At 41.5% G+C, this 17,485-nt stretch overlaps 1 protein-coding gene across 3 annotated transcripts in view; it reads left to right on the top strand.

Moving 5' to 3' along the window:
* iqsec3a (IQ motif and Sec7 domain ArfGEF 3a) overlaps positions 1 to 17,485 on the top strand; it is a 119,576-nt gene that overhangs the window by 59,566 nt on the left and 42,525 nt on the right. For 2 of the 3 annotated variants that reach the window (XM_040035372.1, XM_040035373.1), the window contains exons 3-4: positions 1,037 to 1,673; positions 10,216 to 11,513. In XM_040035372.1, coding sequence (XP_039891306.1) covers positions 1,037 to 1,673; positions 10,216 to 11,513 — 1,935 coding nt within the window. The remainder of the gene's footprint in view (positions 1 to 1,036; positions 1,674 to 10,215; positions 11,514 to 17,485) is intronic. The other variant, XM_040035374.1, reaches the window with a different exon arrangement.

A 17,485-nucleotide genomic window follows, 5' to 3' on the forward strand; every position in this document is an offset into this window, starting at 1 on the left:
TTTAAAGGCACATGTGTGCTAAAATAAGAGCTACACTCTACACAGCTGGGTTTGTGGTCAATATCACTTTTTTTTTTCTTGAAGGCACTTTTTTGTACGTCTAAAAGTGGCAGAAATAGTCCAACTGAAAGAAAGAAAAATTGGCAGTGAGAGCAGTTTAAACCATGCTTACTTTTATCTTCAACACAGATGCCAGGGTTTGTGCATTTCGATTTGAACATCCCAATGCCCCGGTTATCAGGGTGTGACGGAAAGGCGTTTCAGAAGCTTCTTGACCGTCTGACAAGCACTCCTGATAAATGATACTGGCAGATTAAGTGCAGCCTTACTGAGCCACTAACATGACTGCTTAGTCATGTTCTTCTATCAGCTGACAAGGGAGCATTGAAAACTGCTCTTAAGGTGATGTCAGTTAGATCAAAATGTCTTCAAACACATTGGATGATTAGAGAAACAGCTGGTATTTGCTATGTGGACAAAAAGTATATAAATATATTATTTGTTCCTGTATATTACATGCCTATTACACCTCTTTTTGTTTTAAAGTGTAAAACGACACCTCCAGTACACTCCAACATACAAGTATTCACACAAGCAGGCACACATTTAGTGACATTTGTTTTGGCTGCATGACTGTCCCCCCTACGTCTGTGTGTGTGGGAGCGTGTGTCACTATTGGCTGTTAACTATCTTGTTTTTTTTTCACATTTTCTCTTCTAAAGATTTTGCTGTAAGAAGTAATGCCTTGATCTTTTTCTTTCTTTTTTTTTTTAACTTTTGTACACTGTGGTTTTATAAGCTGCTCTGTGCTTTATGTTTTCCTGGTTTTCATTGTCTGTCAGTGTCTAGACAGACAAGAAAGGCATTCATAACAGAGCAGGCAGACAGATGAACTGTTGAGTGATGAGGCACAAAAAAGAAAAAAGAGAGAAAGGGTCAACATCTTACCACTAACCCAGGCAGCCTGGAGAAGAGGTCAGAGCTCACCACGGATGCAGCAGACACCTCACTCTGCATTTTCTCCTCCTTTCTGCAGCGATGACCTTTCTCCAGACTCGTCTATGGTTCAGGAAGGGAAGGGAGGAGAAGGAGAGCTGCAGAGTGAGGCCCAGTCACAGCCACAGCCACAACCCGAACTGCAACCGCAGCCCCAACAACAGCAGCAAGAGACTCAGCCACAGACTCAGCCAGCACAGCCCCAACCACAGACTGAGCCCCAACCGCAGATTCAACCTCAACCTCAACCTCAACCCCAACCCCAACCCGAAGTCAAACCTCAGCCAGAACCTGAGCCGAAAGCCCAGCCTGCACCAGAGCCCGAGCCTCAGCCGCAAGTCAAGGCTCTGAGTGAGGTGGCCCCACAGGAAGCCCCTAAAGCCCCTTCGCCTTGCCGAGAGGAGCAGACGGTTGCAGAGAAAGAGAATCAAGAGTCAGAAGAAGTTGTGGAGGCAAAGACAAAGCAAGAGGTAGAGGAGGCGCAGGCCAAGCCACGCGAGGGTGAAGCAGCACAGGAGGAAGAGGACGAGGAAGGGGGAGGAGCAAAAGGAGGTGGCCCGGGGAGGAGAGCCAGTCTGCACCACACAGCCTCGCCCTTGAGGGTGCAGCGCAACGGGGCCGGCTCGCACTCCGCCGCCTCTGACTATGAGCTCTCGCTTGACCTCAAAAATAAGCAGGTAGGGTTGTGTTGGGGTTGGGAGGGGGCGGGTTGAGTGTTGGTGTGTTGTGTTTGGGAGAGGGAGGGGGAGGGCAGGAGGTGCAGTAGCTTGGCTTGTGTGTATTGTACGTCCTGTGGTCTGACATTTTTGTGGTGTTTCGTTTTTTTTTGTCTGAAGAGAAGGTCAGGTGGTTTGTGGTCAAAGCTGGTGTCTGACTTTTTAATTTTATTTTAATTTTTTAAATTTGTTCATTTATGTTTTTGTTCGTTCGATGTATTGATCCCTATTAGCGCTTATGGGCTGTCAAAAATATTTCCTTTTCTCCATTATCATAAACCATCATCATCAATGCCATGTCATCACTTCATTGACATCCTCAGTTGTCTTCATCACCAAAACCGGATTGTTTTTTTCAAACTGTGATTTTCTGAGAATACACTAAACAGTTTTCAGGTGCAGGCTGCTTTACTATTCTAGCAAGGATGCACAATTACCCATCAAAGTCGAAGTAAAAACAATGTCACAAAATGCAAGTTTGTATTTGCATGACTCCTTTAAAATTTGTATATTTTCTAATGCTTTATATTAATCAGTGGATGGTGAAAAGCCTTAACATTTGTGGAGAATAAAAGCACATTTCATTGCAGCGAGTTAAACCGACTTTGTCCTGAACTGTAAAAAGTGACTGTTTTTCTACGTGCATTTTCATGTTCTCGTGTCTGTGTTCTTATCACGCTGTTCATCAGGAGCTCAGATATCATCTACATTACATAATCATCAAGAGCCATCAAACATTAATTTTCATTATCATCCATCTAAACAACATTCTTCAGTCCATCGAGCTTCGACAAGGTAAGATGGCAGGTAAGGCCCCTACCTGTGGGGCTCCTCACCATTTTTGTGCTGGATTAATTATGTAAAAGGGCCCTTCACTGAATTTTAGATCCATTTTAGATTCAGCCTGTAAGAAAAGCACCCTTGAGGGCTGAAAAATGCATTTCCATAAACTGCTGTTTATTTACAGCCTTTCAAAGAGAGTCAGTAACTATAGATGCTGATAAAAGCATGGCCAACTTTAAAGCTAAAATAAACCTGTTTACAGCCGTATATTCTGTTGTCTCTCTAGTTAATTTTCCGTTTCACGACAGTTGTACTGGGGATGGAGGTTTTCATAGCTAACTTGTTAAATTATTAGGGCTTGAAGTTACTGATGCATCATTAGGGGCGTGGTCAGTGGGCTGGCTGTTGGCTAGGCTTCACCATCTGCTAAGGTGAAGTGCACTTCTCAATCCGTGTTTGTGGATCTGGTCTTTTTTTGCGCCATTTTAACAGAGCTATATAAACAATAACTGCATTAACACACTTCACATGTGCTCCAGTTTTGGTGTGTCAAGGTGTAATGTATGAAGCAAGTAACACTGTAGAGAGATCTTGCTCACCCAGCTTCCTACTGCTAACTAGCTAAGCACTCCCTTTCTGCTAAAAGAAAACAAACAAATGAGCAAAAAAGAGCTGCAGTAGTAGAATCTGTGTTTTGAATGTGAATCCAGATTTGAAGTTATGATTTTGAAAGAAAGCCATCCAAGACTCCTTTAAACTGCCTTGTGGAAGTTGTAATATCAAGTGTAAACTATATCCAGGCCCCCCAAATCTATTCGTTTTTCCGAGTTTCCTTTTCAAATTGTTTCCCTATATTAATGTGCAATACTAATTTCGCTGGGATCCTCTGTATTTCAAGCAGAAACTTGTCAGACTTGAGCCACTGTAATGTACGTCATGCAGGTATTTTTTCCAGGTATTCCGAGTCCCTTGGTTCAATTTGTTTCTTTTCAAGGTACACCTCGGTCCCTCAAGTCTTGACTTCTATTACTGTCCCTGTAAGTGCTGTGCGGCACACTTGGCTGCACTTAATCAATAACCCAGAACAATCAGTAAACATGGTCACTCTAGTGTTAAGTGTTTCTCACAGTCAGATCACCAGTGACACACTGTGAAAGGAAATTTGCTCACAGGTGACAGGGGAGATGTCATTTGGATTGTGTCCTTCTCTGCCAATACATATTTAAATTCGCAGAGTGAGAAGAACACACAGAAAACTGCCAGATAAGCCAGCAAAGCATTCATTCCAAGCCACTGAAACTAATATGTCTGAGCTGGATAGTTTTTCCATATTCGCTCTCTGTCAGCTCCATTTCATTCAGTTTTGATTGCATTTCCTCAGTTGTCACTTCTCTAATTGAGGCTCATGATTCTTTTAACCTTAACGTCTCCTTCTCACTTCCATTTTCTCTCTTTTAATCTTACATCTGAAGGTCCCCCTTTCCTGCTATGTCCCTGTCAACAAGGCTTGAGATACGTGATCAGCTAGATTGATCTTCTGTCTGTACAACCTGGGGTGCAGGGGGCTTGATGGATCTCCAGATCAATGTCAGAGTAATTGGATCTGTGGGGCGATACCTTGATAACTGGGGAAGGACCTCATGATGAAGTATTTGAGCATTAACTCACTTTAGTTTAGCGTTCAACCTCCAGATCCCCCTATTACTTTTTCTCTCTAAATAGGGTTAAATTTAAATACATAATGGTTTAAATTTAAATACTAGTCAATCCATGTAGTAATACATACACTTACATGGAAATGTACATTATATTTGTTTTGCTCATAGCTCACTCATATAAGATGAGCCTGCCTAAAGTTGCTGCATACCTGCAAGCCCCTTTGCAACCCTGCTCCACTCAGGCTTGGCATTTTCATGCTGTCTGACTTAATCAGTGTCATATCTGTTGTCACTGATGCTTGCTCTACACTTACACCTGCTTGTTCTGCTGTGTTACCTGGGGGGTTCTTGCTACAGCTCTGCTGGTTTCCCATGTGTGCACATAGAAGGGCGGGGAATATAGTCTCCAAACATTTGCTTTCTGCCCTTTCAGTTAATTTTGTCAATTTAAACTCTTCTAGCTACAATCCTAGTCACACACAACTGTGTGTACTTTAAGTTGCTCATAAAATGGAGAGGTCTTGAAGAAGTAAACAACTCGTGCAGAATGCACAGCACTTTGTTTTATAATGAGGTGATGTGACCTTTACTTCTGCTCAGTAGCTGCTGCTAATATCTGCTTCAGCAGTTCATATTTCCCAAGAATCAAAAAGAGCACTGAAAATGGATTTGATGGGCTGCCTTCACTCATAAATACACTAAAAAGTGCAAATGCATGTTATGTATCTCACAAAGCCCAGGTTAGGGTTTATAGTTTTTTTTTTTCATTCCACAATAAGATGATCACTTTTCTTCTCTTTAAACAGCTCATGCAAAATTTAGAATTTTAGGGGGGTATTGTTCTGCAGATGTCCGCAGCAGTGGATTACATCTGATTTCGGCCACGCTGGGACTTTTTCCTTGCAGTTTTTGTTTGGCCAAGGCCCATCAGTGTAATTCTATTTTTCTATTAAATTAAGATAGTGTCTGCATTAAAATTTAGTCACCGCTGAGCTTTTTCTGTAAATGACTTTGGTCAAGGACGCATGAGCTAAAAAGATTTCCATCCTCTGATGACATCAAGACTTTTCTATTGTCATCCTCATTTACTCATACAGTCAGCATTAGTTGTGTCCCAGTTTTGCTGTTATATAATCATCTCATTAATCATGCAGATGTTTCTGCGCTGTAAGACTGTGCATGAGCATGAAAGCTAATAATCATGGTTTGAATTTCCACCCCTTATTTCTGCAGCATGTGAAAAGATCATCTGCAGTTTTGTTCACACAGCTCAGTCTGTGCCTGCACGTTTAAGGACGAAACTCGACGAATCAGTATTTTAGGGCTGTTTGATTTATAGGGACTGTAAAAAAGGCAGTATTTAATCTCAGGGTGGGTAGTATTTTACAAGTCTATGACATTACTTAGCTTTGCAGGTACAGTTCAGCACATTTTGTGTTCAGAAAAAGCCGAGCTAAGCTAAACTAATATTGCCTCATAGATGAAAGGAAGCAAATAAGAGTGATTCCAAAAAACTGAGTGGATAAAAAGGAGATAAATGTTACCACTGAAAAAAGGTGTTTAGAAAGCATTTTAGTCAAAGCTGTCTTCAACGTTCTGCAGGAATGAATAAGTGAGGTTAACTAATTTTTGATTATCAAGGTAATCGGTATTCTTTAAGAAGCCTTCACATATATAGTTTTACAATTAGGTTTAAATGTCACAAGTTGAATATAGATGAGGCTTTTCTAAGAGGCCATTTGTGATAATGATACCGTAGAAGGAGGTGGATATAGTAATCATGGCACTTGACTCTAAATGGCAACAACTGGCATTTATTTGCAACCAGTAAAAACAAAACAAAACAAAAAAGCTGTGTACTGCACCTTTAGTTGACCTTTCGGTTTTGAGACACATTTCTATTTGAAGCAGAAACTTTCAGACTAAAACATATTCCTTTTCCAAAGCCCCTGGGTATTAATATTTCATGTATAGACAGAGAAAGTATTTCAAACCAAGATATCTATCATCCACATAGCATCTGAAGCCGAGAACCTGTCTCTGCCTCCGCAGCCCAAAAATATTTGAAATTTGCATTTTGAATTCGCACTTGTGTTTAAGTAAGATCATTGTCTTAATGTGCTAAACCTCTATTAAACCCCCTGTTTGTTATGGGTCGTCTATTTGACTTCAAGAGGATTAGAGACCGTGTCCTTGACTTCAAATATTTACATACCCCTTCTCTTCTTTTTGTTCACCTCAAAGTTCAAGTAAAATCTGTTATTGCACACTCTAATTTTATTCTGCGTATTCTGCATTGTGGCACCGCTTTGTGTTGCATAGCTTTTCTCCATTTTTGTGTGCCTCATTCAGAGGGGAACATGAGGTCAGCATGGTGCTGATCTCTCCGTCAGAATCGATTTAGAGACGTGGTGTGAGAGAGCGGTGCCATCGCCGTTTTCTCAGACCACTGTGTCTCCAGAATAATCTCTCCCTCCATCAGCGCTTAGTGAAGTGATCAGAGGTAGAAGTGACAGAGGTCTAATGGGGAAGATTTTCAGCAATGCCATTCTTGACACGGTCATCTGTCTCAACACCTCTTTCTATACCTTTCTTCCATTCTTTTTTTACTTTACCACATGCATTACATTTGCAGTGGATTAGCATGCAGCCCTTTAAATGACAGCTAAGGATTTATTAACACACGAAGAAATCAGAGTTTCCTGAATATTTTGCTGCAATTGCTGACTGAGCAGTAAACTGGAATTTATTAGATTCCCCAGTGCAATCGTCACCAAGTGAACCATTTTGCATCACTGTAACTGGTCTTATAGTAACATTAATGGACACAGCAGGCAGTCGCTGTGAGTTAAAAGCCCACTGCATGCTACTCTCTGCACCAGTGAGCCAACAAGCTGGCTTTGGAAGACACATCAAAAACATTTTCTCTGTGTCACGAAACTTGACTCCAAATTAACGATGGTTTGTCCAACTGGCAGAAAGAAAAGGTTGAAGGTTTTAGACTTTTTGAATTCAAGTCATAGTTCTAAGAACTTAATATTTATGCAGTGCAGTTAAACAAGACACAAGTACCACCTACATCTATGCTCTACCTTCACATTACTACTGAGAAATAAACTTATGAGGAAGAATGTAACAGTCTGACATATGTGCAGAGCCACACCAGTACGCTTCAGTACCCATAAACCAAGCTGGACTAGTGTTAACATAGAAGGTCAAGGACAGAGTTGCTAAATCTGCAAAGGTCCATCTTCTACTGGGTCTGATGGGTCCTTAGAGATGAAATAAAACAGGTAACACAGACAGAAGCACTGTGCACTGTGTTCTGGAAACATGCACTTTGCACTTTTGACTGGACTGTCCAGTGAAAGTGGTACACAGCATTTGCAGTTCCAACACAATCCTCGTTAGAGCTGCCATCAAATCCTGTCTACTTTCCTCACTTTCTTCCTCCATCCATCATGTTCCAGCTCGTCCCGGTGGCTGTAATTCCATCTGAATGGCACAGTGTATCAGATACGCACTCTAATAACGAAAGCAACGTGACCCAAATGCTTTATTCATCATCCCCGACCCGGCTTACGCGGAAGCCAAAACAAACAAGCTCGACTGCTACATTTAATCAAATGCAGCCAAGCTGACAGCCCTTTTTTGCGCATTCAAGGGCACCCCTGCAGTGGAACTCTGCAGAATTTGTTTTGATGAGGGACACCTCTGCGAGTAACGAGGTCAATCATATTACCTCAGCGCCTGTCTTATAAAAAAAAAAAGACTACACAATCTCTATTTTAGTTTCCGCACAGTCATGGTGATAACGTCTTGTCGTATTAAGAGTGCATGCACCACAGAACAATCCAGATTAAAAAACGATGAATATTCAGGCTGAGTTCGACTGGTCTGCAAGGGATGACAGCCACTGAGAAGTCGCCATCAGCAGATACAGTAGAGCTGTGAACCAGCATCCTATTCAAACTCCACCTTAATATTCTCAGTACGTTTCACTTTGCTCACAGAGGCTCTGCAGTGAAATGTAAATGGAGTAGATAAGGTGGATTTTCAGTGTCATTCCACTATTCTAAAGAGCTTTGTATGTGATTCGGTTCCTCCAATGACAATGACAGGCTGCATCTTGCTGAATTAACCACTTATCAAAAATTGCAAACCCTACAGCCATTACAGCCTATCAGTGTTTTTTTTTTTTCTTTTGCAGAAGTCTGATGGTTTGGTGACTTTGTCCAGGACTAAAAGGAAAGCAGATTAGCAGCTGAAAGTCACAATTTGATCCTTCTTAGCTGCAGTAACCATTCACTCAATTGCATTTGAATTGACAGGAAGGTTATTTTGTACGGACCAAATTTATCCTCTTGTACACATCACTCTGATATAAGAGTTCAGCTCTAAATCCGTAAGAGAATCAAAGGAGGAAAAAGCAAAGATGTGAATTCTCTCAGATGAATACTTTGCTTTTTATAAAGTACATTTTCATGCAAAATATTTTGAACATTTATGTATTGGTTGTGTTTCTTAGTGATGGACTATAACTCTTTTTTATGGAAAACAGTTTTCCACTTCTTATTTTGCATAAAATTATATTGCTGTTAAGTCATTTCACCAAGGTAGGATTCGTTTGTAGTTGAATCGAGGCAAAGAGGTAGCCTGAGTTTCTTGTTCACCCTTTCATTCACCAGTCTGGATACTAAATTGGTTCTGGTGTAACTGACGTCCCAGCTTCACAGACATGACTGAAAGGTAGCCCATCTGCAGCCGTTGACTCATAACCTCCAGTCAGGAGAATCGCTTCAGGACATCGTCCTCAGCTGTCCTTTCTGGCATGCAGCCGAACTTCAGCTACGTTCTCAGTCCTGGAAGTATTCAGTTTTGTTTAGACAAGCTTGATGGAGCGTGCAGCAGGCAGGATGTATTTGTTGTGAATCCACCAGGCGATTAGCTGCTACAATGCCGACGTGGACTCCATCAGACGTCACACGGACTTTGTTCTAGTGAAGTGACAGAGACACTTGTGTTCTCACACGCGGCTTCGTGTCTAGAAAAGTTCAGGGCTGCAGTGCATGTGTAGAAATGTCTTGAGTGTTTTTTTTTGTTTTGTTTTGTTTTTTGAAAGAGTCACCCACTCACTCATGAGAGTAAGTGGGTGAGTCTTTCAATGTTTTTTGTAGGTGTTTCAGTCCCTGCAAGGCAAACGTTCACCATGAATGAGACTTTCACAAAAATCGTGCTAGTTCTGTTTGTAAAACGGTGGTGCTGTTCTTTCAAAGCTGAAATCTCCTCCACATTAATGCCCTTGATAAAGTAAGATGAGCAACAGAATTATATTCATTGATTTGGTGCGAATGAAAAGGACTTTGAAAGATAAGCGCTCTTTCTAGGCACTTCCAAAGATACCCACACCCTGATTGTTCTGGGAAACTCAAAGAGGTTTCATCTAGGGTTTGAGCTGCTGTCAGATGAGGAAGGCTATATTACATCTCTATCTATTTCCCACAGCATTTGAGCAATTTTTCACAGGCAAGATTAACGGCCTGTTCCGTTTCAGACAATTTAAGGTTGTGTGGAAGACTTCTCTATGGACTTCATGTAGATTATGAGCTCTGTTTGCTGAAGAAATAGCTGGATGCCATGACTCAGCTATTAGTGTGGTTACAGATTCAGGATACATAACAAAACCAGCATGGAAAATACATTTACTGAACCATGACAATATTATTTAGATTTGCTGATCTTTAGTATCTAAAAATAGGCAATGTTTTTTTCTTTTTCCAACTAAATTAACTTATTTTTTCTTTAAATCTCCTCGTGATTAGTATTCCACCAATGCACGCCTACATGCATTGTACACTTACAAAAAAACATCGAATTATAATAATACTCTTTTACCTATTCGCATGTATCTTGTATTCGTTGCAGTTTTAAAAATTATTATACAACTATGACTCTCATATTTGGTCTTAATAATTGCTGTCCTCACTTTTACTATCACTGACACAAAAGAAATGTTTCACCAATTTATTTTCGCTCTGTATGTCTCTTTCCATTTTCTTTAGATCGAAATGTTAGAGCACAAATACGGCGGACACCTCATCTCCCGCCGTGCTGCCTGTAAGATCCAGACTGCCTTCCGCCAGTACCAGCTCAGCAAAAACTTTGAGAAGATCCGCAATTCACTTCTGGAGAGTCGACTGCCTCGACGCATCTCCCTGCGCAAGGTCCGTGTGCAAAATACGGAGGGTTTCTCTGCTGAACGGGCCCTGGCAGAAGGCTGTAACCTGGCAGGCATCCCACTGGTACGCTCACCATCTTTGCCTGCCACGGTTGGTGGCACCCTAACTGACCTGGAAGACTCCTTCACTGAGCAGGTCCAGTCATTAGCAAAGTCTATAGATGATGCACTCAGCAACTGGAGTCTGAAGACCATGTGTTCACTCCAAGAAGGCGGCAACTATCAGTTCAGTGCCGATTCCTTTAGCGCAGCAGCGGCAGCAGCGGCAGCAGGGGTTGGAGGTGGTGGAGAAGGCGCGGGTGGGGACGTGCGAGACTCTGTAATTCATCAGGGCTCCGTAGACCCAACCGACCTCTCAAGGAATGCAAGCAAGCTGATGATGGCGTTTCGAGATGTGACGGTGCAGTTTGACAGTCAGAACTTCCGCGTTTCATCTTCAGTTAGGGAATCATCAACTTCTGTCACCCTCAACAGTGGCACCCAACAAGAAGGAACCTCCAGCACTGTCACCACCACTTCCACGACAGCAAATTCTGCACCAGCCCCTATCCCACCCGGTCCTTCACAAGAACCCCCTCCTCCACCTGCAGACATCCTAGCAGAGCCCAAAGAACTCCCACCCCCACCCCAGGAGCCTCCACCACCACCAGAATCAGAGATAGAAGGCAGCGAGCAGGATGTTGAATTCCCTGCGCCACCTCCTTCTGAAGAAGAGCTTGGGGAGATGGAGCAACCTCCTCTGACCCCTCTGGATAAGATGGCATTCCCCCAAAGCCCAGAGGAGGTTGTTGTGGTGGTACCGCCACCACCAAGAGAACCAACTGTGGCCCCTCCACCACAGGAGACTATAGTGCTGGGTAGCTCTCCTGCGGTGGAGCCTTTGGATGTTAAGAGATGTGGCTCTGAGACAGCAGACAATAGCTCAGAGCAGATGAGCAGCAGCAGCACATCGACGGAGGCACGCTCGACGTCCGAGGCGTCGTCCAAGGAAGCATTGCAGGCTATGATCCTCAGCCTGCCACGCTACCACTGTGAGAACCCCGCTAGCTGTAAATCACCCACTCTGTCCACAGACGTCATGAGGAAACGCCTCTACCGCATCGGCCTCAACCTCTTCAATGTGTGAGTAGCAGATTCATTCATTAGTGCTTGTAGTTCTATGGTAACAGAAATTAAAATCAGCTGCCGGTTTGTTGATGAAATCTCAGTATAATTTATAGCTTTTGAATTAGTGAACTGTTGGGTGTTGAAGTTACGTCATAGTAATATAGTTCTTTTCAGATGTGCTCAAGTTATTGCCAATATTAACACTCTGGTATTCATACTGCAACCACATTTGCAACTTCTGTTGTATTTTCCTGCGTGCCTTCATAAAGTCAGCAGAAGAAGAAAAAAAAAAGAAAACAAAATGTGCTCTGAAAGCTTATTTATGTCTGGGGTGTTGCACCTTTTCTCTCATTCTGAATCCAGTTCCCCTCGCTGTCTAGTGAAGAGTGACAAAGTCAAAACAAGATAAAAACTTCCCAAAATGCCCTGCAGACAGGGGCAAGGTGGTTATATGGCAGTGATAGATAGAAAGAAAAAAATGTTACCAAGGTAACAGTGCAGTGCATGGGGAATGCACTTGTGTTTATGTATTAAGTAAAACAAAACAATGAACCCTGGAGATGTGTGCTTGGTGACATCCAACCACCAGTAAATTAATTACTGAAACATTTAATCATAAACAAAGTTTACATATGAAGAATTTAAGTTAAAGCTAATGTCAGCAAACCAAGGGAAATGAATATCCCATATTTAATTTGTGCACCACTATGCAATCCCATTTTAAAATGTCTGGAACCACGTGACCCCTGTGTGCTAAGTACCCAACAGCAGACTTGGAAGGCATTAATAAATAGAGAAATTTACCATATGCTCTATTAGCCTTTCACCCAGAGCATACCCTAAAGGGCCTAAACACCCCACATATTCTAATAAATGAACTGGACTCGTGTAGCAAGCTCAGCTCAACCGCTGATTGAGTTGCTGGGTAACAGTTAGTTGGAATGCATGAAGGATGAATCCCCCAAAATAATGGCAGCGATCCACAAAGCCTAAAATTCTCATTAGTCATTCTTCTGCGAGTTGCGAATGTAATTAAAAGTTCCTTCAGCATTGTGTGAACCAGTACCTTGGGAACTGGGACGAAAAATTTGTTAACATTTCAGCCCGAGCAGGATTGGATTTTTCTCTCTGCCACCTCAGCCATTTCTGTAGAAGCTCTACACGCTTTCCAAAATATCTTGCACTGAAGGAAAATACACTCTTCTCCCTTGGGTGTGAGATTTTGTGATGATATTCACCCAGTTAGGCCATGTCACACATATTTGCGAGATTGGAGCTCATAAACACACATTATCTTTTTTCTTATAATGCCAAGCTCTGCAGCACCATAAATGTGCACAATAAAGCCAATTAACTTTGACTCAATGCTGGAATGAGACGATGAAAACAAGAGAAGGAACGAGCTGTGCTCTTAGTGAAGAGTGAGCACAGAAGGAATACCAATGTGGAAAATATCCAAAATTTAGAAAGCAAAAAACAATGCTACAAATGATACTATTTAGTATTTAGATACTATTTAGTTTTATCTTTGACTTTTTGATTAACAGCAGACATCACATGAACACATTAATATTGTGATTGGTGACAAATTAAAGGAAAAACCCAATTACCTGACACTCATAGTAAAAGGGTCAAGAGGTAGAGCTAGTCTACTTAGAGGTGAGTGATCACCTTTATTATGTATTTGAAATTTTTCTATAGTGACTGGTGTCTTTTAGGATGACATTGCTCCAATGTAAAGAGAGCAAGACAACAATGCATTGTGAAAATGATTTAGATGTAGCTATGGCTTTGCAACTAAAATTCTTTTAGTTTTTTTTTGTTTTACAACTTTCTATTATGTTTCTGTTAAAACTAATACATCAATATATATCCAAATTTGATGACCATCTTTTATGATGAGAAAATCCACCTGACTATTAACATTAAAAGCCTCTGAAAAACTATTTTTCCTGAGCTACAATTTTGCTTGATTCAGTGGAAACCCGGAACACATTCTGTGTAAACACATTTCTAATGCCAGTGCCAATGTTTTTAAAATCCTTTCTATTAATATCTATGTGTGGTACCTTGAATTAAGCAACTAAAACACCCGAGAAAGCGTCTGGAAAGACTTTGGCCGACATTATTTTAAAAACAGGTGACAAAAGAATCCAACCTTTAGTCTTCTTAGCATTAAAATGCAACATGGCAGCCACCCATTGCTTCTTTGACACTTCCTGCACTGGCAAATAAATTATGCAGATTAATCCAATATAGATATAATTCCAGGTGAATAAGGCAAGCTGTTATTTATGTGTAGAAAGTGTTCCTGCTAGATCCAGTTACAATAAAGGTGGGCTTTGAATGTAGGATATGCTACGTACATTTAATCCAGTTTTTCAAACATGTCTGCTTTGATAGTTTTAGTCTGACATGCATGTGGAGTGGCAGAAAAAAGACTGGATGTAGGATTTATCTGTTTGCTCAGTTGAGATACTGAGTGTTTAATGGCAGCCCCCAGTTTGATTACAAGCCTCTGTGACTTTTGAGCGCAGCTTGTGTAGCCTTTCAGTCATCGTCTTTTGATCAAACACCTCGAAAGATAAGCTGACTTTTAATAAATTGGCTGAGAGGAAAGAGAGAGATAGAATGATGAATTAGGAGCAAAAAAAAAAAAGGTAGGGAGAGGCAGGGAAATCGGGCTTGTGGCTTATTAGTTCCACCAGTTCGTATCCTTCTTCTAATACCTTTGCTGTTGTATCCTTTGCATCTTAAATAGGGCTGTTTGCTTTGGGCTAAAACTTTAGGTATTGCTTGATCATGCAGACAGAAAAGGCTTACAAATATGCATCCAACTGGGTAGTGTAAACAGTGAGTGTGCACTGGTCTGTGTTTGTCTTGCAGCGGGGGGTCAATGCATCACCTTTCCAAGGGGAGCAAGAAGTGTTGGTGTAGAAAGTAAATTAAACAGAGGAAATTCCAAACATTGGTGTGTGCATGCGTGCATGCGTGCATGCGTGCGTGTGTGCATGCGTGCGTGTGTGTGTTTGTATGTGTGCATACTAGAATAAAAAGGCAAGACAAGTGAGTGATGGAAATGTAGTGCAAAAGCAACAGAGAGGAACTGAAAGAGACACAAAAAGGTAGCGCAGGGAAAAGGTTGAGAGAAAGACCACTTGATAAAGTTTCCACCTTGTGTGTGGCTGGAATGACAATGACTCCATTATGTGAGGAGAGTGTGTGCCAAGGACACTGCCATCACACAAGGGAGCTGGTAGAAAGTCTTCAACAGGGAAATGTGCAAAGAGGAGACAGGAGGATGTGTGACATTAATGACAGATTCCTGAGTAGATTTCTCTTTTGGATGCATGACTTCTCAGCTTAATACGGCTCAGTTAGACATGTCCTTATTTCACTTTTCCCCGCGCATACATTCTGGTGTAGTGAAAGTATTGATTAGACCTCAGAGGAGGCCCAGCTTGCATAAAAATGGAGACCCGTAACTGCTTTTCAAATTGGAGAAATGGCGACATGTGAGATTTATCAGTGATGTGAAGAGTGAGCATGTGAGACAGACATATCAAGCAAGGCTAATTAACACAGCAATGCCACAAGAGGGTTTCTGCCAATCAGTAGGCGAGGACTCCAGAAGGGGGGTCTTGTTTGTTTACTTGGGCATACACAAACCTTTCCTGTATTAACATTCTACCCTCAGTGCTAAATGACCCAGCACATAATTACAAACGCTGAAATCCAGATGGTCAAACAGAGGAAGCAGTTTTAATTTCTCACAGAACCCAACACCTTTTACCCTCATTTGCTCCCAATATTTAGAGAATAAGACAGGCCATACTGCTTTTTAAAAAAACTGTGAACCTATTTCATTAGAACAAAAAATGCTTTGTAACAAGTGCTATCAAATGCTTTCTCTTAAATAGATAAATAAACACAACGTGTCATCTGTGTGTGTATATGTTGTAAAAAGTAGCAAACTTGTGCTTTAACAACCAACCAACCTAAGGACGGTAAAATCAGGCATGTGACTGCAAAAGCTCTGCAAAAGCATGCTTGATGGACACGAGCAGTTTGGTGCAACAGTGGGTCCTTGTTAATGATTTGGGGTTTTGAAGCGTTTACAGGTACAACACACAATCGTGTTTCCACTCAGAGAAATGCACAGGGGTGCTAACCGGCCATCAACCTGTCACTGGTTAGTAATGGAACAGAAATCTGTGCATCTGGAGAAATAGGCAACATGCAGTGCTGACACTTAAGCTCTTGTAGGGCCCATAAAACACAGTTTTGACAGCACATCTGTCCATTAGCAATAAAATAGAGGGCCAATAAAAGAGGGTATCAAGGTGGTAAGGGAGAGGTGTATTTATGGCGAGGTCGTACTACACCGAGATGTTGCAAAATAAAAATAAAAAAATAAAAAAAATAAATAAAAACTATGTCTGCTCTGAGGAGGCAAGGGGGAAAGACGCCTGGGAATGTAGCACTATATTTAGAAGTTGTTGTTTTAGCATGACATCTGGGTCCTGTCTGGCACTTACTCTTCCCTTCCCCATGCTTTACACGGGTGTGGGTCAATTTGCTGTGTGTATGTTGTGCTCTTGCTCTTCTTTTACAGTTTTTTTTTTTGTCACGCCTAAACTTTGTAAGAAAACGGTTTCTGTTCTTAGCTGTGAATAACATCCGGCACCATCTTGCAAAAATCCTCAAATAAAATACTGACCCATATAATCTTAAAAAAAAATAGCATCTTTGCTCTTAAGGCTCAGATTTGATAAGTGAACATTCTGGAAAAGAAAATAAATTGCAAAACACTCCACAGCATGATGAAAGGATGAAAAAGCAAGAGTGAATCAACAGTGCTTTCACGATCTAAACTTAATGAGTTTACCTGTGCAGCAAAACCCTTGACCAAAAGCATAGTGCTTGCAAAGATTCTTTAATATTTCTTTTTAAATAAAACTGCTCTTTGGACAAGTTGATGTGTGCAGGCTTATTCTGCACTGCTAATCCAAATCTTACACTTCCTGCATGATTTTGCAGTCCCCCCCCCCCCCTATCTTTTTCTGATTACGAGTAATAATCGCCATGTGGGATCCATCTGTTGTTGGGCAAACATCAAATGAGTGATATCTGCCAAATCCATTTGGCGAGACAGCACCTTCAGCTGAGAGGTTGAGACGCTGAGAGTGTGCCGAGGCTGTTGCAGCAGATGCTTTCAGGCAGTCCAGTCTGCGCTCATCGTGCTCACTCTTTGTCCTCACCCTCCCATTCCCGCACATCTGCTCAGTCTGGTCCTCTTCCAGTCTTCTCTTTCTATTCTGCCCTTTATCCTCCCCTCTGTCATGCCCTTGCCTCACTAAACCCATTAGCTCTGGTACACACTCTCTTATGTAAAGGCTGTAGTTTAAACACTGTATGAAGACTGGAGTGGGACAGCTGTGACCATAATGCAGCAGCCTCCCCGGAGCAGCTATATGGTTATAAATAGTTAAGATATTACTCCTGTATTCATATATAACTTTGGCCATGTAGTCAGCTGAAAGCTCTTGAATCTCCTGAACGGATGCTGGACAGGGAGATGTACTCTCTTTTGAAAACAATGATTCATAGGCCCGCTGAGATATTTCGACAATTTTCTGATGCATGAGCATGTGAGTGCACCTCATCACTCAGTAAAATAAATGTTTCCATGCACTACTCATGCATTAAACACATACAGTCCCAAATGAGTTTTTGTCTCTGTATCCAAGGGATACTGGCATTCATTTACATACGTTAGCTTGATGAATTATATGCCTCTTCTGGAATATGTAAAGAGCAATATAGTGAGGTAACCATGTGTTCGTCCTGTAACAGTGACTTTATACCTACATGCTTCACAGAGTTAAAAGAATTACCACCAGTCACCAGCTGAACACATTAGGTACCAGAATGAAGCACTGCGAACTAAGAAAAGGAGTAAACACATTATAAGAACATTTTACCTA

The sequence above is a fragment of the Simochromis diagramma genome, unplaced genomic scaffold, assembly GCF_900408965.1.
Source record: "Simochromis diagramma unplaced genomic scaffold, fSimDia1.1 OVJJ01000816.1, whole genome shotgun sequence".
Classification (NCBI taxonomy): domain Eukaryota; kingdom Metazoa; phylum Chordata; class Actinopteri; order Cichliformes; family Cichlidae; genus Simochromis; species Simochromis diagramma.